We start from the raw sequence: 25800 nt of genomic DNA, 5'->3' as shown, positions 1-25800 counted from the left end.
ATCACCTAAGTTCCGCTGGAGACTTTTGCAGGGTGTGGGAGTGGGGTTGAGACACGGTCTCACTATGGAGTTCAACCAGGCCTGGAATGTCAAAGACCATGTCCATTAGGACCCGGCCCCTTTGCACCCCATAAAGATTTCATGCTCTCTTTCCATCAGGGGACGTCACCATGGCTGCCGCTGAGGTCCCTGTCCCTTCTGGGCACTTCACCCAGATCAAAGAGCAGAAGTTGAAGCCCGGAGACCTAGAGGAGGAAAAAGAGGAGGATGGGCTACAAAGAGTGGAAGCCCAGAAGGGAGCTGTAGAGGAGGCGGAGGCCGAGGACAGCTGCCTGCTTCTAGATGCCAGGCCCCAGGAGCTGCCTTCGAGGGCCCCAGTGGAGAGCGATAGGCGGATCCTGACCCTGCAAACCGTGCACCTGGCGTCCCAGGATGTGCACCTACAGGGGCTGGGATGGCTGAGTGTGCCACACTCCGAGGAGCTGCCAGGGACGGTACCACAGGCGGAAAGCATACTGCAGTTGCCATCCGTGCTGTGGTTCGACCCAGAGCCTCAGCTCAGCCTTCAGCATTGTGTGACCGTCAGCATCCCGGAAGACCTGTACCCACCCGAGGAGCTGGAGCTGATGCGTTTTCACCTGCTGCAGGAGAACCTGCCGGTGGCCGAGGAGGACCAAGAGTTAACGCCAGACTTAGACGAAAGCGCGGCCCCGAAGAAGAAGGTACCGTTCGTTCTTTCACACCGATGCCTTGTGGGATAGAGAAAGCTGAAACTGACTTTTCTTAGATTGAGGCTTTGAGAGATATTATGTATAGACGATATTTTGGAAGTTGGAAAGTAAAATAACAAGACCTTGCCATCTATATAACCGCATATAAATATGCATAGATATGTGTGTTTAAAGACTTTTAAAAAGTTAAAAAGTTACAGGTAATGATGCTGTTGATGTAAGGTACATTATGGTTTTTAAAAAGAAATATTATGCATCAGAGATGTAGCTCAGTTTTGCCTGACATGCACAGAGCCTGGGTTTCATCCCCAGCACCTTATAAACCTGCCTTTGGTGGTACTCTGTGATTTTGGCATTCAGGAAGTGGAGGCAGGAGGATTAAATGTTCAGGTTTATCCTCAGGTACATGGTGAGTTTGAGGCTGGCTCAACTACCTGAGACCCTGCCCCAACTCCCCTAGGGAAAAAAAGCAAAACAAAACAAAAAACAAACAAAAAAACTCAACAACAACAAAGACAGTCCCCACAGAACCCCTGATTCTGAATTACCGATGACTTTCTAGCAAGCGTTAATGCCCCTATGTGGCATTACGTGCTTGCTTTCTCTTCTGTGTTGTGTAGTTTGCCAGAATGAAGAATTTTGTCAGATTGTAACTCCCAGTGTTACCTCTGCCTGCTCATTTTGACTTATTAGCCTGAAGAAGATGAAAAGGACCAGCTCCTGCCCCAGGGAGGGACAGACAAGAAAGAAGAGAGATTCTTCTTTGTGGAAATGAAACCAAAAGAAGGAAAAGACGAAATTGTTCTGACCATTTCCCATGTAAGCCTAGAAGAACAGCAAGATCCACCAGCAGTGAAGCAGACAAGTGAGCCAAAAGCCGCAGCCGCAAAGCCAAAACCTCGAAGGCAGAAGGGTAGGCTGGCCGTCTCTGAGACACACTGGTTTTCTCGTGGGAGGGTGGCAATTATTGAAGTCTGAAGTGGTGACTTCTAAAAGTTTCTTTCAGAACATCAGGAAATGAAAGAAATTTTAAACTGATGTTCTATATTGTAAATCAAATCCCAAAGTGTTTTTTTTTCCATTTCACACTCAGACATAAAAAAAAAAAAAAAAAAAAAAAAAAAAAGCTGTTTTTAAACATTCCAGAAAGCATGACACACATAAATCGCATGCTGGGCCCTGGCCCCTGCTTTCTGGCTTGCAATTCCTTGGGAGTGTTCTTTTCAGGGAGATAATTACAGACCAGGGCAGTGAGCTCTGTAAGAGTCTTGGCTTAAGGAATAAGACCAGAGCGTCCTTCCTGCAGAAGGCTAGAAAAGGGAACCAGCAAACATGAGGGTCAGAAAGACAGACAGAATCAGATTGAAGGCCAGGAAGGAGAGCCAGGCTAGGATCTGGATGGAGGGTCAAGACAGTAAAAAGAGTGACCTTCATGTGTGGCCCAGTCAGGGAATCTCAGTGTTGGGCACTTAGAGGCAGGGAGGGGCCTGTGAGACTCTGGGGAGGCCCCATTCTAATACTGCAATGGGCAGCACCCTAGCAACCCACAGGAAGCGTTTGACTCTCATGGTGGTTCAGTGGGCTGCTCTTTCAGAGTAATTTCTCACTTATTTAAATGGAGGCATTCTGTCTCATTATCTCAATTTCTAGGTGACTTTTAAAAAGTTCCGTCTGGCTGGGAAGTGGTTCAGTGAGTGCCTCAGCACTTTCTCAGCGTGCATGAGACCTGGGTTTCCTTCCCCAGTCCTGACAGAATAATAATTAAAAAAAAATACAAATAAAAACCACCACTAAAAAGCCACCCTCCTCTTCTGGTAGCCAATGGCCAGGGAAGGAGGTGACTCAGTTTACTAGGGAACCAGCCACCATGGCAACATTTCAATTCCCTATATGTGGCCTGAGTCTTCCTGTAGGTTTCCGCCTCTGGGGTAGAGATTTGGTTCTTTGCCTTATGGTAATGATGCATGCAGCCAATCATGAGGTAGAAGCCCCAAATTTTCTGGTTTTTAATATATTTAATTTATTGATATATTTACTATATTTGCAATCCCACACAAACATTAGCACCCTAGCTATCTCTTCTATCTTCGTATTTTCCATCCCTGGCCTCCACGACCCAAGGAATCACCAGTATACATTTTTTTATATGGACATAGGGACTAATATGTTCATAATAATACTTTTAAACCACGTGTCCTCTGAGTCTTCATTCTTTTGCTTAGTATAGTTTCCGGGTTCATCCATACTGTAACATATATTAGCATTTCCTTTTTAACAGCTGCCTAGTATTCTATTGTATGGACATACCACAGTTATTTATCCACTCCCCCTTTGCTGGAGGTTGAGGTTGTTCCTGCTCTTTGACTATATTGTAAATGGTTTTGCTATGGCTGTTTATGTGGTTTACTTTAGGGGAATGCACATACGGAGTGGAATTACTGGATTATATCTTTGTTCCATGTTTAACTCGTGTGTCTGTGTCTGTGTGTGTGTTTGTGTCCCTGTGTGTGTGTGTCTGTGTGTGTCTGTGTGGTGCCTGTGTGTGTGTCTCTGTGTATGTATGGTGTGTGTATGTGTCTGTGTGTGTGTATGGTGTGTGTATGTGTGTGTCAGGTGTGTGCATGCCCATGAATGCATGTGAAGACCCCATAGGAAGAGGCTGTAGGATATTCTGGTGAATCACTCTCTACCTTAGTTACTCTCTTCAGATCAATTCTGTCTAACTAGGCTGGAGGCCAGCAAGCTCCAGGGATCCTTCTGTCTCCAGCTCCTACAGCACTAGAGTTTAAAGGCATGCATGGCCATGCCTAGCTTCTTACATAGGTGCTAGGGATTTGAACTCAGGACCTCACGGTTGCTTAGAAAGATTCTTCTACACTATGTCTCCAGCTCCATGCTTAACTTTCTGAGAAACTTCCAAATGATCTCCACAGCCACCTGCAATGTTGGAGGCTCGTGTCCCCACACCCTGACCAAGTGTCTTCTTCTGTGGGTACCAGGTGTGGAAGAGAATCTTGCTACTTTTATTTACATCTTTCTAATGGGTCTTTCTCCAAGCATATATTGGCCACCTATGTGTCCTCTGTGGAGAAACACCTTTCAGCCTTGGCTGCTTGTGTCAGTCTCCTACGGTTATGGTCAGCAAGTTCAATGTTGCCAAACAGGAGGTGAGATCCCCATAGCGCAGGAAGCTAGAAACTGCCCTCAGCCAGCTCTCAGCCAGCTTTGTCAGGAAGTGCTAGCTGAAGCTGCATCTCTCCTGGCTCTGCCAAGTGGAACATTGCAGGTACAGGAAAGAAATGCTTCCAGGACAGCAGCCACCACCCGTGTGTGGCTGGTGTCACTCAAACGAGGAGTCACATTTGGGTTTTTGTTGTTGTTGTTTTTAGTTATTTCAGATACAAATTTAAATTGTCACATGTGGCTGTGGACTGTGGCTTTGTTCAGCTTCATGCCAGATTCTCAGAGCTCCCCCAGCTTGGGTGGAGGATTCTGAGACGGCATTGGCGGCGGCAGGTGGGGAGGGAGTGTCTTCATTTTATCCAACAGAGTCCATGTTTATGGGAGACTTGCTTCTGGGACTCCCTGCTTTGAGCAGTCACTTAGTCTTCTGTCCTCCACAGTCTGCATCACACTGTAAATAACAGTTTGATAAGACTGATTTTGTTTATTTGTTTGTTTGTTTCTTGCTTTTCAAGACAGGGTTCCTTTCTGTAGCCTTGGCTGTTTTGGAACTCGCTCTGTAGACCAGGCTGACTTCATACTCACAGAGATCTGCCTGACTCTGTTTCCTGGGTGCTGGGATTAGAGGCGTGAGCCACTGCTGCGTGGCTAAGTTGGATTTATTTTTAATTTATGTGTGTGTGTATTTATTTCTGTGCACCACCTGTGTGCAGTTCCCACTGTGGCCAGAAGAGGGCAGAAGATACCCTGAAATTGGAGTTACAGGTGTTTGTGGCCCCCACTGTTGTCCATTGTGAACACCAGGGAGGATGGGTTAGGATGGACCGTCCCGTGGCAGGAAACAGTAGCTGGGTATTTCCTAACAAGATACTCTTTGTCAAGAACGGAGTGTCCTGAGGTTCTGAGACATCTAACACTCCTGAACAGCACGAAGCTAAGGAAGCCATGTTGGCCTCTGAGAAACTACTCAGGGAAGATCTTTCCAGCTGCATCCTGTGTGTCTTCTCTCTGCAGGCAAACCCCAGATCTTCCAGTGCGACACCTGCCCATTCACTTCTTCCAAACTCTCGACTTTCAATCGTCACGTCAAAATTCACAGCGATGAGAGGCCACACATGTGCCACCTGTGCCTGAAGGCTTTCCGGACTGTCACTCTCCTTAGGAACCATGTCAACACCCACACAGGTGAGGTGCCCAGGGTGGCCTTCCATCACAGACGTAACATAAATCTCAGGGAGGTGCAGGGAGAGCCAGCAAGTTCTCTCTTCACCTAAGGCTTTGCTGTCTGCAGAAAATCCCAGAAGCTGAGGGTGGAACTTGCCCAGCAGGGCCCAGGGTCCCATTCTCAGCACTGCAAAAAATACAGGAAAATTGCAGAAGAAGCAACTCAAATATTTAAATAATTTCCCCCTCAGTGCATGATTCAAACAGTTTTTGTTGGTATTCTCTCAGCATCTGCTAAGCTCAGTTTCCTTTGCACTGATGGCTAACCAAGGGGTCTCAAGCGTGCTAGGCAAGTGCCCCACCACTGGCCTGTATCCCCAGCCTTTTCTTTTTCTTTTGAGAGGTCTAAGTTGCCCCAGCTAGCCTTGAACTTGTGATCCTTCAGTCACAACTCCCTGAGCAAATTGGATGATGGGTTTGGGGACAGACCCTGTTCATCCTCCTGTCAGTCTCTTATCATCGCTGGGTTTTTTATGTCAGTTTATTAATTAAACCTTATCATAAGCATCCAGAGGGCATTTGGGCCTTGTTCTCCGATAGGAAGGGGAGTTCCATTGTGCACGCATTTATGTTTAATTTTGCTTTTTTTTTTTTCTTGTTTCGTTTTTGTTTTCAAAATAGGGTTTCTCTTGTAGCTCAGGCTGATCCCTAACCAGCAGTCTCCCTGCCTTAGCCTTCTGAGTGCCGGGGCTACAAGCCTGCGGCACCATCCTCAGCTTGGTTTTGCCCCACTCCACCCCCACCCCCACCGCCTTCTTGAGTTTCAGCTAAAAGCACTGACTGTTACCCACAGTTCTGTCTCCGTACATCTACGATATTTATAGTTCAAAGAACTTCTTAATTGCTGAAGCCTTTCAGACTGCCGTTTCAAAACTAGAAAGTCACTGGAAGTTTCGAAGTTAAGTCTTGTTTGAAAAGTGTAAACCGAGTGATTCTTCCAGGAACCAGGCCCTACAAGTGCGGAGACTGCGACATGGCATTTGTCACCAGCGGAGAGCTCGTCCGGCACAGACGCTACAAACACACTCATGAGAAGCCCTTCAAGTGCTCCCTGTGCACGTATGCCAGCGTTGAGGTGAGCTCCCTTATGGTCAGCCCCATACTGACAGCGAGAAATTGCCACCCTGGGGGACACTCAGTCAGCCCTGTACACCCTGAGGGTCGCTAACCTGTTACCGAACTAATCACCAGAGACACCTATGCTAGAAGCTACAGGTCTTATCATCCAACTAATGCCCAGTATAGTAACCCATAATCCCAGCACTGTGGCAGGAGGATTGCTGTAAGTTCAAGGTCAGCTTGGTCTAGAAGACAATTTGATGGAGTTGGTTCCCTCCTTCATAATTACGCTCAGGCCGTGGTTGGCAGCAGGTGCTTTTCCCAGCCAGGTCGTCCTGCTTCCTCTCCAACAAGATTTATCTATGTTTATTTCTGTTATTTTTAAGTTGGGGGTGGGGAGTGGTATGTCCATGTGAATGCAGATTACTGAGGAGGATAAGAGATGTCAGAGTCTTGGCAGCTGGAGGTACAGCGGTTGGAAGCCATTTGGCAGGAGTGCTGGGAATAGAACCTGCTCTTAGCTGCTGGGGCTGAAGAGACGGTCAGCGGTTATGAGGACTGGATGCTCTCACAGAGGACCTGGGCTTGATTCCCAGTGCCCACTTGGTTGCTGACAACCGGGTATCTGTACCGCCAGTCCCAGTGGGTTCTATTCCCTCTCTGGCCTCCGGGTGGCAGGCATGCATGTGGTACAGACAAACATGCAGGCAGAACATTCCTATGCACAAAATGGAAATGTTGACACTAAGGAGAGAAGTCTCAGACTTGATAAAAAAGCCTTTGCAGTATCTTATGTCACAGTTGGGGCCGCGAATCAGAATGTGGTCCCCCCCCACCCCCCTCCGGCACAGGACTTGGGAATTTGGCCTGAAGCTTTTGAGCTTTGTCCCAGCGCTACCTGGACAGACAGAAGATGTAACCCTGTCCACATACACCGCACTATCAGCGTCTCGGATGGAATTTAGCTGCATGCTCTGCTCGTGGCAAATAGGTGTGGTTTGCATGTACACACTAGTGTGTGTGTGTGTGTGTGTGTGTGTGTGTGTGTGTTTGTGCGCGCGCGCGCACCTGCACACATGTGCGTTCGTGTGGTACTCGGGTTTGGACCCAGGGCCTCGGCTTTACCTCTGAGCTGTGTCCTCAGCTATGTCTTTTATTTTGAGACAGGGTCTCAGTAAGTTGCTCAAGCTGACTTCGAACTCACTCTGCAACCCAAGGAGGCCTTGAACTTGAAATGCTCCTACCTACCTCAGCTTCCTGAGTAGCTTGTGCTGCCCCATCAGTTCCCTCGGAAAAGCAAGGGCTGTGTGTGGCGGGCGTCTCCTGGTCAGGTCTGCTTCCTAGAAGTCTGTACCCAAGGCTCCATATCATGTGAGGAAGCTGGTTGCATCCTGGCGGTGGGCTTGGGATAGGAGGCTGAAGCAGAGATTTCCATCAGGAACTAAGCTGAAAGGGACAGGGAACACTTCAACCCGGCAATGGCGCAAGTGTGTTTCATAAATTGGGGCATTTCACAGATGGGTCAGAAGTCGATTCCAAGAACCTCTTTCTGCTGTGGCTATTTTTAAAAAGAGCTTTCCTATCTGAGGCAAAGGTTGTGGCCACCCTGTGAGGGGACAGAAGGTGTCCAACGAGGAGACACTGAGGCTCTGTGATCCTGCCCAGTGGCAGAGGGCCCATGGCCCATGCAGCCCAGGGATGGCCCGTGGGGCACTGACCACTGTGCTACCACTGCCATTGTGCTTGCTGTGGTTAACATTGAAATAGGATGATGAGCTATCCCCTTCCTGCCCTACCCTTGACTCAGGAGCAAGGAGGGGGTTAGACACAACAGGTTCTCATGCTTCTGCACTCTCTTGAGCCCCCTTGGAGGAAAGTTCAAGGCCTGCCAGGACTATATCATCGTGAGCTTAAAACCAGGCTGGAGGTGTGGCTCAGTGGTAGAGCACTTGCTTACCTCAAGAAGCCGGGTAGGGATGGCCTATGTTGTCACCTCTGACCTCCCATCAAGTGCCTCACTGAACCCTGAACCTCCCACACTGCAGTGCTCATTCTTTTTCCTTCCTATAATTCCTGTATTATTATTTCTCTTCTTCCCTTTTTTTGTTTGTTTGTTTGGTTGGTTGGTTGGTTGGTTTTGGTTTTGGTTTGGGGGATTTGTTTGTTTGTTTGTTTGTTTGTTTGTTTTTGTTTGTTCAGTTTGGTTTGGGCTTTTGGGTTGGGCTTTTGGGTTTTGTTTTGTTTGAGACAGGGTTTCTCTGTGAAGCTCTGACTGACCTAGAAGTCCCTTTGTAGATCAGGCTGGCCTTGAACTCATAGAGATTTGCTTGCCCCGAGTGCTGGGATTAAAGACAAACACCACAACAGCCTGGCTTCCATATTTCTCCTTAAAAAAAAAAATCCAAACTGAGTCGTTCATCTTGAATCCTGAGTTTTACTGGGAACCTTCTTCCGTTCCTGGACAGTCTTCTGGCCTGGGTATGCCTCCTACATTTCAGGGAAGTGGCTCCATGCACTCCTTCTGAGTGTAAGCAGGGTTGATGTTGATTCCTGAGCCTCCAGCCCAGTGTGGCAGAGGGCTCTGCTCCCCAGGAAACCCCAGGAAGGGTTTGCAGTGAGGGTGTGGTGTCAGAATGCTCCAGAAGACAGGGAAGCCAGCTGCAGTGGTGAATAAGAAGGTCCCTGCTGTCTCCTACTTCATGGCCTCCAAAGCCTGATAGAGTCCATTCTCCTCCGCTTAAAACTTTCCTCTTTGTTACTTTTGTGTTTGAGGCAGCGTCTCACGATGTGGCCCTGGCTGCTCCAGTACTCACACTGTAGTGTGGCCCAGGATTTGCTATGTAGACCACACTAACCTCAGATTCACAGCTGCCCTTGCCCGTGCCTCCCCAATGAGAAAAGCAAGACCAGCACACAGGAGGCTAAGGCAGCAGGATTGCTCGCTGCCCGTCTGAGGCCAGCCTCAACCACAAAGGGAGTCCTGTCCCCAAAACATTTTAAAAGCAGGCAGTAGCACACAGGACCACACTTTGTGGCAAGGGGTCCGTCTGTCTAGAACCCAGTTAGCAGAGAACCGGCAAGGACTCTGAACTCTGGCACTTCAGGGAGACTCTCCATTTAGCTCATGGTTCAGGTTTCCACTTCAGAAGGTGTTTCCGGCTTGAATGTTTACCCGTGGTTTATACTTTACTGCTTCGAGCGGACCAGGCCTTGGATATAAAGACAGAAACATACACAGAACTGGCTGAGCAGAGAGCCCTGCTTCTGTTTGTAAAAGTGATACTTAGCAAGGAAGTGTTTCAACCATTGTTCATTAACCCCAAAGGACCCTGTGCACAAAGCTAACGTGCAGCAGAGTGGGCAGTTGTTCCATGGGACACCCTGATAGATACTGAGGTCTGGTTATCTTACGTCGTTCCTTTTGCTTTTTGGAGATAGGGTCTCCATACTCCAGGTTAGCCTTGGGATCACTATATGGCCCAGGGTGTTCTCAAACTTGCCGCAATCCTCCTGCCTTAACTTTCCCAAAGTTGGAACTGCAGGCATGTACTGTCACACCTAGGTTTCCTTTCTGGGTATTTTGGGGGTGTCTGAGACAAGGTCTCTTGATGTAGCCTTAAATGGGGCCTGGACTATAGCAATCCTCCTGCCTCGGCTTCCTGAGCGCTGTGGTTGCAGCCATAAGCTGCCAGGCAAGCCTCTCGTCTCTCATCTCTCATGACACTCATTAGCTGAAGCCCTGACCACTCTCGGGTTCCCATCACCACGACCCTCTTCCACACGTCCTAGGCAAGCAAGCTGAAGCGCCACATCCGCTCACACACGGGTGAGCGCCCCTTCCAGTGCTGCCAGTGTGATTATGCCAGCAAGGACACCTACAAGCTGAAGCGCCATATGCGGACACACTCAGGTGAGAGCCATGCACCTGCTCTGTTGGCTTGTTATCCAAAGACCGTGCATGAACAGTCCCCTCTCTACACACACCCTCATGCACCCACTCAGAGCTGGTGAGAGGCCGCCAGTGTCAGGGAATTCCATGTCTGGGGCCCTGGGACCCTGCCATCCTGCTTGCCTTCTGGGTCCTATGTCATTGAGGCTAAAACCTACAGAAAAGCATTGCCTGGGAAAGAAGCCCCAGAGCAAGCATCCCTGGGACTGGCTGAGGCTCATGGGGAAGCCATACTTACTCCAGAGAGTCATTTGCGGTTCTGTTCATGTCACAGGTGAGAAGCCGTATGAATGCCCCACCTGTCACACCCGGTTCACCCAGAGCGGGACCATGAAAATCCATATGGCGCAGAAGCATGGCGAGAATGTGCCCAAACACGAGTGTCCCCACTGTGCCACCGTCATTGCGAGGAAGAGTGACCTGCGTGAGTGTCTCCTCTAACCATGTCCCCTCAGTCTGAAACCCTGCAGAGCCTGCAGACACCTGAAGCCCTCGCTAGGCCTGCAAAACTTTTCTTGAGATGTTTTTACAGAGGTCCTGTACCACCCTCTGGTGGCTGATCTTAGCAAGTGCGGCTCAGAAGCTGGCCAGCCTAGTCCTGCCATGGGCAGGACCACAGAAGGTATGATCAAATCCATGGGTTTTGTTCTATCTCATGTTGAACTTGCTCTTACAGGTAAGGACACTGATACTGAGAGACGTGGAGGTTTTTTTTTCTGCTAGGGACAACGGTCCTGATGACCTGAGTGTCATTGTTCTAGTTCAGCTCCGTCCCTGTCCCCTCTGCAGCCTGCCCTTTGTACACCCTGCTGGGAGCTGAGGGTATAGAGAAGAAACTGAGAAAGGGTTGTCCTTGATAAACTTGCTTCAGTAAGAGACAGTGTGTGACACAAAGTCTACCTTCTCTTGTGGGGAGCCCTTGTGACACAGGACACCCTGGACAGACCTGAAGAAGAGACTTTGCTTGCATTTGGGAGCCTGCAGTGAGGGGAGGGCAGCCTTTGACATAGAAGGAGGGAGTCAGTGCACACTAGGAGTGTAGAGGGTGGGGAGCTATGGGAGGCTGAATTTATTTAGGACAAGGAGCTATCAAGGGCAGAGAGTTGGCAAGGGAGCCGTTTGGTCTCTGTGGCCTCCCGACTCGCTTGTTCTCTCTCTCTCTCTCTCTCTCTCTCTCTCTCTCTCTCTCTCTCTCTCTCTCTCTCTCCTTCCCTCCCTCCCTCCTTCCCTCTTTCTCTTCCTCTCTCTCCCCCATTCCTTCTCTCTCTCTCTCTCTCTCTCTCTCTCTCTCTCGCTCTCTCTCTCTCAAAATTATGTTACAAGAGAGACAGTAAAAAGTGTTAGCAAAAGGCTGGGCAGTGGTAGTGCACACCTTTAATCCCAGCACTTGAGAGGCAGAGGCAGGCGGATTTCTGAGATCGAGGCCAGCCTGGTCTACAGAGTGAGTTCCAGGACAGCCAGGACTACACAGGAAAACCCTGTCTCAAAAAAACAAACAACAAAAAAAAAAGTGTTAGCAAAAATAAAGGTCCAGCCAGTTGCCTTGGAAAATTCCAGAGATTTTGGAAATATTCCTGCAGGGTATAAAGGTATTTGACCAATCTTGTCTATCATCTGGAATATTCTGTCAATACCTCTGTGGTACCCGAGGTACCACAAAGCACTGACCAATGGGGTCTGTTAGGACCAAAGGACTGCTAGCCAGTTGCCAAGTACAGCCTGTTTGTCACAGGCCAGAGGCAACCTCTGTAGCCCCTGTTTCCTGTTAGGATGCTGTGGAGATCCTGGCTCTTTGTATCCCTGTAGGAATAAGGTGGTCTGCCATCAGGAGTCATCAGTCAGGAGGTACAGGCTGTTCCTCCATCATACACATCCCACACAGTGCCACGTGCACACCAGGCCTGAGGGTTAGCTGCGTATAGATTCTCCTAGACAGTGCACACAGTATTACTCAGGTCATGAGATAAGGAGGCTTAGACTCCCAGCAGGACAATAGTCATGGACATTCATGCCATTGGGGGACATTCACCGGGATATGGAGGCAGTCTGCCATCTCTGAGGGAGATGTGGTGGGGGAGCCCTGAGGTGCTGAAGACAGTCTGTACTGCCCAGACTGCACCGAAGAAGTCCCATGCTACCACATGGTACCACAGGTCAGCGCGGTGTCTCCTGTGGCTCTCACAGGTGTCCATCTGCGCAACATGCACGGCCACAGCCCCGTGGAGCTCAAATGCCGATACTGTCCCGCTGGCTTCCATGAGCGCTATGCCCTCATTCAGCACCAGAGGACTCACAAGAACGAGAAGAGGTTCAAGTGCAAGCAGTGTGATTACGCGAGCAAGCAGGTACTGTGTCACTGTGACTACTCACACACGCAGGTGAGCGTGGGAGTGGATGGGGGCCCAGGAAGCAGTCATCCTTATGAAAGAGGCTAGGAGCTGCAGAGATGGCTCAGCTCTCAAGAGCAGTTGTTGTGCTCACAAAGGACCTGAGTTTGACTCCCAGAACCCATGTGGTGGTTTACAACTCCCCACAATTTGAGGTAACCCCAGTTCCAGGGGATCTGATGCCCTCGTCTGACTTCCTTGGGCACCAGGTACACACGTGGCGCATGTACAGGCAAGCAAGCAAAACGCTCATACATAGTAAAGTAAAATATAAGTAAGTGAATTTTAAAAAGAATGAAAGGAAGGAAGCTAGAGGCGGGAGCTGGCACAGGAGTTAACAATGATTGCTAGTCCATCCACGACAGGGGCTGAAGTTTGAATACCAGCACCCATGTTGGGTGGCAGTCAGCCATCTTTAACTCCAGCTCCAGGGGATCCAATGTATCTTCAGAGCTCTGTGAGCTTACACACACACACACACACACACATGCACGCACGCACACATACATGCACACACACACACACACACACACACACTAATACAAATTAATTGGTTAATTAGAAAATAAAATAAATCTTCAAAGTGTGGGCCATAGAGAATTTTTGTTTGCTTTGCTTTTGGTTTCCTGAGCGGGTCTCCTAAGCCAGGCTGGCTTTGAACTGCACGTGTAGGGAAGGATGACCCAGACACTGTAGCATGCAGCTGGCGCTGGCTCTGATGAGGGCCACAGCACTCTTGAGGGGAATGCATGAAAATGACAGATGTAAGGAATTCTTACAGCCTGTGTCGTGTCAGCTATGTCCGCTTTCCCTCAGGAGCGATGCTTGACCGTGCACATGCGCATCCACACGGGAGAGAAGCCTTTCTCCTGCCTGGCCTGCAACAAACACTTCCGACAGAAGCAGCTACTTACCGTGCACCTGAGGAAGTACCATGACCCAAGCTTCACCCCCAATGCTCACCTATGCCTCAAGTGTGGTAAAGGTTTTTCCCGCTGGGTAAGCATCCATCGGCCTCAAAGGCTGCCAGGGCTGTAAGAATGACCACCTCCTCTGAGAAAGATTTCCACTAATCTTTCGATTCAGGAAAATTCACATGTTGTATAAATACACACTCTCCCTCCAAGAGCCAAAGGGAACCCCATACACACAGACTTTGGGGGATGGAACCCGAGCCAGGTGTGTACCAGGAGAGCACTGCACTGGCCCCCCTGTCTTTTACTTTGAAACCAGTTCTAGCTAAATTGTCCATTCTGGTCTTAAACTTGTGCTCCTCCTGGATTCGTCTCCTGAGGAGCAGGGATGACAGGACTGGGCCACCAGGCCAGGCTCACATGGTTTGTTAGTCATGTTCTTTGGGGCGGCTATGAAATTACCACATGCTTACTTATTCGTGTTCTTTCTGTTTCTAATCTCTTTCATTTTGGTAAAACTCCTTTTACATCAGGTCCAGCCCTGAAAGACTCTGGGACAGATTGTCCACATGTGCTGAAAACAGTTCAGGGAGTTCTCTGACTCCTGAAGGAACCGAGTTCTTTGCTTTCTTTCTTTCTTTCTTTCTTTCTTTCTTTCTTTCTTTCTTTCTTTCTTTCTTTCTTTCTTTTTAGTAGGAACTCACGATCCTGGCTAGCTTCTATGTAGACCAGGCTGGCTTCAAACCCATAGAGATCCACCTGCTTCTGCCTGTGTGTAGGGATTAAAGGTCTGTGTGCCACAGGCTGGGCACAGCCCAGCTTTTAAAGTATGATAGCTGACAACTGTCTATGAGCGAAACGCAGCCGTCCTCACTGAGCGATTCCATTCTCAGGCATTTCCAGGGTGTGAAATCAGCCTGTGGATTCACATTCATTTGAGGTTCTGTCAGTTGGTGTATTCAATTTTTTCCATTTCTGCATAACAAATTGCTTCCCAATGTCGGGGCTTAACAAACGCGTATCACATCACGGCTTGTGTGAGACTGGAATGGCGGAGCAGGGCGGCTGACTGGTTCTGGCTGTTAAAATGTAAAGTGCAGCTGGGAACTTGAATCAGGTTTATCTTTTAGGTTAAGAGAAAAGTCTCAGGTGTGTACCTCAAGGGCGATGCAGGAACGGCTTTTGGATAAAAAGTTCTGGTAAAAAGAGTCATCACTACCATGGACAGACAGCCAGCATCATGACCCGGATCTGATGAGGAAGAACGGGGCCCTTTATAGGTGTCACAGCAGGAGCCTGTAGTCAGGTTTTTCTAATGTAGAGAGGAAGGGGCATGTCTATTTGGTGTCCCACATGCACACACTGGTGGCCCTTTGGTGTCAGGCTCTCTGTAGGGTGTCTGTCTCTGTGGCTGCAGGGAGTTTCAGGATCAACTAAGACTGTAGATGGACAACTTAAGCCACTGCCTGATCTTTTCTAGAGTCCTGGTACCAGGAGCCTGTTACAGATGTACACACTCGCTCTCTGTCAGGATACTGGTCAGGGGCGGGAGGGAGACTGTGGGCAAGTGTGCACTGATTTGTCCCAAGCTTCAGCTAAGCATATTCACAAGTATCTGCTCATTAACACACTCATCAGTTTGTCTCTGTATCTGAATGTCACCAGCCAGCTGCATGACTCACCTTCCAGTGGTTGGCCCTAATGCTGACCCAGGTGACATCTCTGATGCTCCTTCTATCCCAGCTCAGAGATTTGTCACATGCCACTGTCTCTGTGTCCTGAAGAGTCACACTTAAAATGCCACACTTAGCATCCTTGGCGTGATACTTTTGGAGGCTGACAGGTCTGTATTTGTGTACATTAACTCAGCATATATACCAGGGGCTCCCAGCCCTAATCTTTATTCTCGGCAGGCATGTTAGTTGCTGCTTCCTCCACTGCTCGGGGGAGCAGCTGCTCGGAGGAGCCCTGACCACGTACTAAAAACAAGCTTTACTTTATACACAACTATGCAAAACTGGGAACTGCACATGGTCTCCGTAAATAACATAAATGCTCACAGCTTCTCAGGCAGCGTCTGCTACAGATTCATAGCACACATGGGTAGGCCACTGTTGGGGAAAGAATGCCCTCAGTGTCCCCCGAGAGGAACATCCTGGCCAAGCTCCCCAAGTTGCTTTTGGTCATGTTATTTATGACAGCAGTAGAAACCCTAAGACAGATGCCAAGTTGGGACAGCATGGCTTTAGGGAGAGCCTGTACATGTGGCCCCGGCATTGGAGGGAAAAAAGCAATTAAACAAAGAAGGCATTCCATGCTCTCACAGTAAGAAACGGGATTCTGTATGTCTTGGCGCAAACTAAATGGATGCTAGCCTTGGGCCTTGATTTAATCTCCCTCCAGCTCCTAGACACAAGCTGGTGCTGGAGAAAGGAGCTCATGAAAAAGTGGATCGAACAGACCAAGACATGTGACCCCGAGCCCTTAGGTGACGCTGTGATCCTGGGAGCACATGGGGACACTGGGAAAGAGAAGTGACCTTGGCGTGAGCTGGATCATGTGACTATAGAACAACCGGAGGCACCTCTGGGGGACGCGCGTCCTTAGTGCCTTATTTAACCTAATTGTTTCCTGCCCTGGATTCCTGAGTTTCAGCCCCACATATAGAGGCTCCTTGCATCTCAGCCTCTGGTGATGGACGTCCTTGTAGTCTGCGTTAGGTTTCTTCTTCAGCGGACACACACACGCACACGCACACGCACACGCACACGCACATGCACACACGCACACGCACGCGCGCACACACACACACACAGGGCAGCACCTTGTTGACGATTCTTTTAACAGTCAGAATCCACAGGGACACATGTGGAGCTGTGAATCCAGCTTTTCCTTTCACACCAGGTCAACAATGTGTCTCATTCACTCTCTTACTCAATCCCAAGGGCCACCCATCCCAGCCACCAAGCCACCAAGGAGCACTTCAGCACTTCGACACTCTGCCATTCCTACCCGGGTCTTGGGAACAAGAATTTCCTGGTCACCATGGTATTTTTTCCTGCCCTCCATCTGTTTCTGAGAAACTTTATGTCCTGAGATCATTAACTGAAAGAGTGTTGTTCACCTGAGTCCCTGGGTGTTATCACAGTGAGAGTGGGGTGCGCCTTCCCCCAAGGCGGGGGAATTGAGACACCCTCCTGGGTAGATTTGAAGTCCTAGATGAGCCATCAAATTGTTCTCTGTGCCATGCAGAGGAACTGAAAGTAGCTTGGTGGGACAAGTTCTTTTGTACAAAGCACAAACCGGAACCCAAGCTGGGCTAGCAAGTACACTCAGCCAAAATGGGCTCTGCTTTTATACCTGAGTGTCTTAGCTCTGGCTCCTCCTCAGCTGGGATTACAGACAGGATCCGTCATCACACCCAGCCTGCCTTTCTGAGTCCTGGTGTTGTTCGAACACGGTTCCTGAGTCCTGCACTCAGGTTTCAGGAGAGCAGCTGGGGAGAGAGGCCTCCTCCAATGGCCGAGAAATCTACAGTGCATTGAGTCTCCAGTTTACTGTTAGGCCTCTCACTTTACTGAGAATAAGCATTATGGAAAGATAAATTCTGTCTTCTCCTTGACAGCTCTTATTTTAAAATTTAAAATGAGCTAGCGTTTGGCTAGACTTAATTATAAGCGGGAGGATACCCTTTAAAAAAAATCACTATGGGGAGAATGGCTCAGTGGTTAAGAGCACTGACTATTCTTTCAGAGGACCTGAGTTCAATTCCCAGCACCCACATGGCAGCTCACACCTGACTGTAGCTCCAATTCCAGGGGAATCTGGCACTTTCACAGACAAACATGCAGGCAAAACACCAGTGCACACACAAAAAAATTAAGTTTTTTTTTTTTTTTAAAGTCATTTTGGGGGCCTGGAGAGACAGCTCAGCTGTGAAGAACATGTGTTACTTTGTAAAGGACCTAACTTTGGTTCTCAATCCCCACTTCAGATGGCTCACTGCCCTATGCTACTCCAGCTCCAGGGAATCTGATGGCCACATCTGGCCTCCAGAGACACCTTCACCCAGGTGCAGATATGCACACACACACACACACACACACTGTAAAGGTCATTTTGTTTGGGTTTTTTTGTTGTTGTTGTTTTGTTTTGTTATTTTTTTTTGTTTGTTTGGGGCCCAAAATCTAAAAGGTGCACATTGCCTGCTATCTTTCTGAAGGCCTCCTTTTAAAACATAACGTAATTATTGATGTATCTTGTGACATATTAGAGGGTGCAGCATGCCACAGCACACATGCAGAGCTCAGAGCAGGACTTACAGGAGTGAGCTCTCTCCTTCCATCATGTGGGTCCCCAGGCACCAACTAGGGCCAGCAGACAAGTACTTCTCTCTACCTGTTGAGTTGCCTCGTGCCAACTGCACATGGGAACACTGAGGCTCACCAGGGGCCCGTGTCATCTTCCACAGAGTAACCTGCAGAGACACAGAAAGAAGTGTGACCCGGAGCATGAGAAGCTATCCTCCTCCAAGAATGGAAGACCAGTGACAAGGACACAGGCCTCGGAGGGAGGAGCAGGACTTGACGAAGGTATGTCTTTTTGGACCACTTTGCTTTAATCTGGCAGTGTTCCATCCCCTCCACCTTCCACCCCGCTGTTAACCCCAGCCAGAGACTCTGTGAGAATGGGGAGGAGGTCACGGGGGGGGGGGGGGGGGGTTGGCAGCCTTATTCAAAGTGGCTTCATGACAGTTACATCTCTGCACACACCCCTCAAACTCAGATCAAGTTCTTGCCTGCTGAGCCACTTCCTGGGTCACGTCTGGTGATATTTTTGCTTGCCACATCTGAAGAGAAGTGAGCCACAGGCATCTCATGAATGAAGCTGCTGCTCTTTAGTACCTGAGGTGCCCCCACAAAGGAGCCCTGCCCCAATTGCCAGGGTTGAGGAGCCCTACCTAAAAGCAGGGACACTTGACGGCCAGTGTTTGAGAATCGGGTTGTTTCTGGCGCCTGCAGCTGGGCTCAAACAGCAGCGACTGTGTTCAATACATACTCTCTGGTTTCTCAATCTGCATGTCTTGGCTTTCTCTCACATTTCCTCTCTCTGTCCCTTTCCCCACAAGATGTTGCGGCCCAGGAGAGCGCCACCTCGGGAGAGGCTCAGTATCCTGAGGACCAGGCTCTGGACCTCCAAGGAGAACGCGCAGAGAGGAGCCAGAGTCCACTCCGAGGCCTTACCTGCGAGATGATCTTTAACATGATGGAGAACTGAGCCAGTGCACCATGCTGCGACCTCTGCCGGAAGAAACAAGTCAGAGATAAGTTCCCAGCCACAGCTGTTCTGTGGTGGCGTGTTCCCAGAGTTTGAGGTAGTGTGTAGAAATGTTAGAAAAGAAAAGAAGAGAAGAGAAAACCCTGCAGCTTTTTCCTAAACACTAGAGCCAGAGTCTGGAGTGAAGGCACTGGCAGGTGGCCCGGCCTGAGCCAGGGACAGATTCTAGGTCACACTTACTTCCACAGGAGCTCAGACCAGTCAACACCTTGGTGGTCAGGGCAGAAAATCTTTTGAGTTGTCGTACCCGCCCTTGATATTTCTGATACTATGATTTTAAGCACTAAAATGAATTATATGTCTTTTTTTTTTTTATGCCGATGAATTCTCCATGACATTTAAAGCTACCACGACGCTTTTAACGAATTCTAAATTCAACCCAAGGATCTTAAAGCTTCGGAGAGATAGAGTAGTAGAAACAAAGAATCCCTCATTTAACCAGGGAAAAAATATATCATAGCTCTTAGTTTAGCATAGAGCAAGGCTCAACTTTAGTCCCCCCCCACACACACACACACATACACACACTTTTGTGGGCCTGTGGGTTAAACCCAGGGCTTGGCACAAGTTAGACTAGTGCCCCACCACCGGGCTATGCCCCCGGCCCCCACACAACTTTAAAAAAAATTAAATTGTCCAGGATGGATTTGAACTCATTTTGTAGCCCAGCTGCACTTTGAACTATCCATCCTCCTGCCTCAGTCTTGCAGGTAGCTGGAATGACTAGCCTTTGCCACCAGGCTGGGCTTCTCTTTAAGTATAGTCTTTGACAGCTACAAGATTGCCCTGGCATTGTCACTGGCATGGCTTTGTTCCTTAGCTGGGTGTGATGTAGTTTACACCTCTCTTCCCAGAACTCAGGAGGTAGAGATGGCAGGGGGAGGGGTTCAAGGTCATCCTCAGCTATGTAGCAAACTCCAGGCCAGCCTGAGCTACATGAGATTGTCTCTCAAAAAAAAAAAAAAATATGCCTTTATGGTTTCTCAGTATTTCAGTTTCTGATCCTTTTGTTTTGCTAAGAGTATTTTATTTACATTTTTAAAAATGATTGGCTCTGAGAGGAAACCTGGAAATCTGATAATGAAATGTGTATTTGAAGAATTTGAGGTGTTTTTTTTTTAATTCTCACCCATTAGAATATCTTTTTTCAGCCCTTGAGCTGGCATTCAGTGCCCGAGGTGTCTCTATACAGCTGAGATTAGCTAGGGCCTGTCACAGGAACCAGAGTCCCTATCTTTACGTAGTGCACTTCTGCCGTGGGCCCTACTCCACCATGTCCCTGAATCCCCCATGGGCTCCAAGCTCAAATTCTTAAAATGTTTATCTGAGCCAGGCAGTGGTGGTGAATGCCTTTAATCCCAGCACTTGGGAGGCAGAGGCAGGCAGATTTCTGAGTTCGAGGCCAGCCTGGTCTGCAGAGTGAGTTCCAGGACAGCCAGGGCTACACAGAGAAATCCTGTCTTGAAAAACAAACAAACAAAAAAATGTTGATTTGTTCAAAACACCCACAAGTGAAGCCACTGTGGTGCCGACACAGAAGCAGCCCCCAGCAGACAGGCTACTGTGTTCTCTCCAGCTACAAGTGAATTCCACTGACATGTGAAACGAAACAGGGTTACTCTACGGTCTGTCATCTGTTGTCATTGTGACTTGATTTTTATATTTTCTTATTTTTGACTGTTGGAAGAACGTTTGCATATTTCAATAAAATGAAATGGTTTTTAAAACCTGTCTTTGTGAGGTGCAAATGGTAGTCTTTCTTCATTCTTGTTATCCTAGAGACTAAACACAGGGCCTCAGGCATGCTAGGCAGGGCGCCACCACCCAGGACACCACAGCCATCCTTACACTTTCTGTCTTGAGAACATTCTCTAGGCCTCACTCTATGTAGGCCAGGCAGATCTGGAATTCAGTCCTAAGCCCCTGAGTAACTGCGGTTACACCTGCACCAGAAACCAGCTAATAATCGTCTTTAAATTGGGGGGTGGGGTGGGGAGACGGCTCAGCAGTTAGAGTTCACACCACTCTTGCAGAGGACCGGAATTAGGGCCCCAGCACATATGCTGGGCAGGTCACAACCAGCTCAAACTCTAGGAGTCTGACACCCTCCTCTGGCTTCAGGCACCACACTGCATTATGAATCCACTACACAGACATACACATAAATAAAGTTTAATTTATCATTGCTGCTGGTATACATTATCACCATTGTTTTTAAGGCAGGATTTCTCTGGGTAGCCCTGGCTGTCTCCTGCAACTCACTCTGTACACCAGGCTGGTCTCAAACTCAAGAGATCCACCTGCCTCTGCTTTCCCAGTGCTGAGATTAAAGGGGTGTGCTCTCCTGACCAGCTAGTTTAAAAAACAAAAGCAAAAACAAACAAACAAAACCCTTCGTTTTTAATGCCTCATGGGGCCAGTAAGATGGCTCAGTGAGAAAAGGCACCTGCTGCCAAGCCTGATGACGTGAGTTCAACCCCCAGGACCCACATCGTGGAAGAAAAGAATGAACGTCTGATAAGTTGTCCTTTAACTTGCACATGGTAGTGTCACACACATACACTCACACTCATACACACCACACACATGCACTCACACACACATTCGTACACTCCACACACTTGTACACACACAAACACAATTTTTTTTTGAAAACTTTACTATCTTGAGGGAGGAGGGTGGGGTGGCTCCATAAAGTGTCTGCTGCACACGCATGAGGGGACCTTGACTCCCCGGGCCCAAGTGGAAGGCAAAATGCAGCAGCAGGCATCTTAATCTGTACCTCAGGGCAGAGAGAGTTGGATCTGACGTAGCTGCATCTGTGGGTTCCAGGTTCAGTACTAGATCCTGTATTGAAAGTATAAGGTATAGAGAGGCTGGGTCAGGCACTCAGTGTCGACCTCTGACCTCCACACCCCCCACATGCAGAGGCATGCACACACAAGGTATCATCACTGGGTAGTGAGGATCTGGAGCATTCTGAGGTGTCCTGTGTTCTGTGGGTGGACACACAAGCCTATGTCTTGTGAAGACAACGAGCATTTCCCCGGAACATTGACTGAAATTCCAATGCGGTTCCACAGCTCACTGCTAGGCTCCCAACCAAATGAACTGGGACTGGGGTTTCTGACAGAGACGTGTACGCCCACATGGAAGCAAGACCCCGTCAGTGGGTGAAGAGAAAAACAGAATGTGGTCCATACGTGCAATGGCTCACTATGCAGTCCTTAAAGGGCAAGTACGCTCCAACCTAGGTGAACACTGAGCTCTGCTGAGTGGTGTGATGAGAGCTCCCAAGGAAGTCGGCATCCTAGGGAGGGACAGAAGAATGGTGGGCAGCAGGGGCGGGAGGGACAGGAGAGCGGTGGGCAGCAGGGGCGGGAGGGACAGGAGAGCGGTGGGCAGCAGGGGCGGGAGGGACAGGAGAGCGGTGGGCAGCAGAGGCGGAAGCATAGAGAAACTGTATTTAATGAGGATATTGGAAAACCCATTGAACAGTATTTCAGTACGAAGACTTTTAGAAAGTTCGTGAAGGCTACCCAACAGTGTGAACATCTCTGAACATCTCTGAACTGTATATTTAGCCATCGTGGGCCACCAAGATGGTTCAGCAGGTAAAGGTACTCGCCACCAAGCCTTAATGACTTGAGTTCAGTCCCCAGGAGAGAACTGAAGCCATCTTGCAAGTTGTCCTCTGAGCGCCATGTGCGTACCTTGACACACATGAATGTGTGTATGTGCATACAAATCACTGTAACTTTAAAGAAGTACCATGGGAGCTGGAGAGATGGCTCAGAGGTTAAGAACACTGGTTTCTCTTCTAGAGGTCCTGAGTTCAATTCCCAGCAACCACATGGTGGCTCACAACCATCTGTAATGGGATCTGATGCCCTCTTCTGGTGTGTCTGAAGACAACAACAGTGTACTCGTATACATTAAATAAATGTTTTTTTTAAAAAGAAGAAGAACTCTTCTATGCACTTCACAGGAGTTTCATGTTCTTAGTTTAAGAACAGGTAAAGCAGGCTGGTGAGATGGCTTAGTGGTTAAGAGCACTGACTGCTCTTTTGGAGGTCATGAGTTCAAATCCCAGAAGCCACATGGTGGCTCACAACCATCCATAATGAGATCTGATACCCTCTTATGGGGTGTCTGAAGACAGCTACAGTGTACTTACATATGATAAATAAATAAGGCTGGGGTGAGTGGGGCCAGAGCAAGAAGGAGAAGGGAAGGGGAAAATTTTTAGAAAAGAAAAGAAAGGAAAGAAAAGAAAAGAGAAAAGCAAAGAAAGAGATAAGGCTGGAGAGATGGCTTGGTGGTTATAGAGCACTGTCTGCTCATACAGAGGACCCAGGTCCAGTTCCCAGCAGGCACCCGGCAGCTCAAACTGTTAGTAACTCCAGTTCCAGGGGATCTGACACCCCTCTTCTTGCCTCCAGGGATGCTGTACACAGACATACATGCAGGCAAAACACTCACACATAGAATAGAAATAAACCCTTAGACAAAGAACATGTTCTTAAGGTGCTAGCCTACGGGGCTGGGATGAGGCTGTCTCTCTGTCAGTAGAGCGGTTGTCTACCATGAAGCCCTGAGTTTGATCCCAGCACAGAAAAACTGGACGAAGTGGTACAGGGTTTGTAACCCCAGCACTGGGGAGACAAGAGGCTTGGGAGTTCAGTCATCCTTAGCTACATAGTACAAAGCCAAGTTGGACTATATGAAACTTTGCCTTAAAAAATAAAATAAAGGCCGGGCAGTGATGGCGCACGCCTTTACTCCCAGCACCTGGGAGGCAGAGACAGGCAGATTTCTAAGCTCAAGGCCAGCCTGGTCTACAGAGTGAGTTCCAGGACAACCAGGACTACACAGAGAAACCCTGTCTTGAAAAACCAAAACAAAAAACAAAAATAATAAAAAAAAAATAAAATAAAATAAAAAAAACAAGCCTCGTAGGTCTCTAAACAGCAGTCTGATTCTCCTTATAAACAGACTTTTGGATCAGACAGCAAAGTTCAGCTGGAATGTTGACTCTGTTCTATGCCAAATCCCATCCTGGAGGAGCGATCACAGAGCCAGCCAAGTGAAGTGTGGAGGCTTGCAGCCCGCTGGGCTCTAAGATAGCTTAGAGCTGCTGTGCACCCAGTGCCCACCAGAGGGCAGGCGTCTCCTTTGCAAACGCTGGTACCGGTGATCGAGGTGCTTCAACAAGCGCTCAAAGTCCTGACTCAATCTTGGCAGTTTACCTTGTGCCATACCCAAAGAGAGAGCAAGAGAGAGATGGGAATGTGACTGCTAAGTTAAGGGCGTTTGGAGAACTTGCTGGTGAAGGTGGTAGGGAGGCGAGCTGCCTGGGAAGGACTTCTCAAGACAGTTTAGAGACTCGGACACTCAGCAGGCTGACTGGAGCGCACCTCGGCCCCAGTTCGAGCCTATTTTGCCAGGAGACAGTACTTAAATTGCAATTTAGGTTGATGGCAGCTCTCTCCTACAAAGACAGAGAGAGAGAGAGAGAGAGAGAGAGAGAGAGAGAGAGAGAGAGAGAGCTGTTGGAATTCACTCCATGGTGGCTCACTTTTGGAAAGTGGCAAGAACAGCTGTTTTTCTAGGTCTTGTCTCCAAGGCAAACGTTTGGCTCTTCTAACACCCATGACAGGCCTCAGGGCTGGCCCTAACAGTGGTCCTGTTGTCATCTCTAAGGCCACTGTTACTGCTAGTGAAACATACCGACAGCCAATGGCTCGGAATGTGGGGCACATCTCGGCTCACACTCCCTCTCCCCAGCCTTTGGTAGAAGTTGATTTGTAGCCGAGTGGCCGGTGTGAGATCCTTGCACCAGCTGCCACATCATTACCAGGGTGTGGCTGTCATAAACATGGTCACCGCCAAGCATCTCTGAAATCCTGCACATTGTTAAGAGCAATGGCTGTTCTCCCACAGGACCCAGGTTCAATTCCCAGCACCCACATAGCAGCTCACAACTGCCTGTAACTCCAGTTCCAAGGGTTCTGGGGCCCTCCACGGACACCAGGCACACGCATAGTGGACAGACATCCAGGTGAGCAAAATACACACCTAAAATAAAAATAAATCTCAAAAAAAAAAATTTTTAAATAGTTCTCTTAGTGGCAACTGAGCTTAGAGGGTAACCCACCATGCTTATCATTTCTGGTTGATGGCTGTAAGCACACAGAGCAATCCAAACGTGATTGAGATGTCTCAGTGATTATATTCTAAGGCCTGAACTATGAAAAGCAGAAGCATGGAGCTGGAGTGTGGGTAGCTCAGAGGTAGGGAGTGTGCCTGCTTAGCTTAGCTTATGCTGTGCCCATCCCCAGCACCAGTGACAATAAGAACCAGAGGCAGTAAACAGTGAGAGGAGCCTAGGCCGTCCCTGGGGGCTCCTTGACCCATGAACCTCTCCCTGGGTAGAAAGCCCCTTCCCTAACTGGGGACTGTGTCGTTCAATATTCAGCAAGTCTGTGAATATTGACAATGTGGAGATTAAAGGTATCTACCAGATGGGAAAGAATTATGTAGTCAGATAATCTGTCTATTATCTGTCGAAGGGGGAAGGGAGGGAAAGAGAGAGAGAGAGAGAGGGTCTTGGAGTATTTAAACTTTTTCTTTCTCCAGTTTCAGATGAAATACTAACTTTGGCAAGCGAACATAAATGTGGCATGTGTGCCCGTCCTCCCCACACTGCCCTGCAGCCTGGACCTCACCCCATCCCTGTCCGGTCACCTCCCAGATCTCTCCTGCCAGGCTCTGGTGCGCACACGTACTGTGTTATCTTTGCTGTCCCTGAGGCTGGCTGGAGCACAGGGGTGACAATGTCCTGATTCCCTCTGCCTGCTCACATCTCCAGACTTCCCCACCATCAGCAGAGTCCTGTCAACAGCAGCTCACTCACCAGCGCCTGTTCATTCATCGCGCCTTCCAGCTGAGACTCTTGAGATTTCTAAATTTGGTCAGTGTTCAGGGCTGTGCAGGGTGCCTCGCTGCGGGCTAAA

General features: G+C 48.8%; 1 protein-coding gene and 1 long non-coding RNA gene across 5 annotated transcripts; one reads left to right on the top strand and one right to left on the bottom strand.

The window, feature by feature from the left end:
* Positions 1-18746, top strand: Ctcfl (CCCTC-binding factor like). 2 transcript variants are annotated; one of them, XM_076930327.1, is made up of 10 exons: positions 1-722; positions 1425-1655; positions 4940-5099; positions 6080-6213; positions 9987-10107; positions 10421-10570; positions 12331-12491; positions 13350-13532; positions 17919-18039; positions 18576-18746. In XM_076930327.1, the coding sequence occupies exons 1-10, from the start codon at positions 171-173 to the stop codon at positions 18722-18724; spliced, it is 1962 nt and encodes a 653-aa protein (XP_076786442.1). In that variant the 5' UTR covers positions 1-170; the 3' UTR covers positions 18725-18746. The 2 variants fall into 2 exon arrangements, with proteins under 2 accessions (XP_076786442.1, XP_076786441.1); XM_076930326.1 differs by lacking the exons at positions 10421-10570; positions 17919-18039; positions 18576-18746 and having other exon boundaries at positions 13350-14029.
* LOC143441533 (uncharacterized) lies at positions 5083-25800 on the bottom strand. 3 transcript variants are annotated; one of them, XR_013109054.1, is made up of 6 exons: positions 25701-25800; positions 21567-21631; positions 18691-18747; positions 17770-17924; positions 7446-7643; positions 5083-5265 (listed from the first exon to the last, which is right to left on the bottom strand). It is a non-coding gene; the product is annotated as an uncharacterized LOC143441533 (long non-coding RNA). The 3 variants fall into 3 exon arrangements; XR_013109055.1 differs by having other exon boundaries at positions 7446-7613; XR_013109056.1 differs by lacking the exon at positions 5083-5265 and adding an exon at positions 6229-6915.

This window comes from Arvicanthis niloticus, chromosome 2 (assembly GCF_011762505.2).
Source record: "Arvicanthis niloticus isolate mArvNil1 chromosome 2, mArvNil1.pat.X, whole genome shotgun sequence".
NCBI lineage: Eukaryota > Metazoa > Chordata > Mammalia > Rodentia > Muridae > Arvicanthis > Arvicanthis niloticus.
Note: the sequence above shows the minus strand (reverse complement) of the source record. Positions and strands in the feature narration are given on the sequence as shown.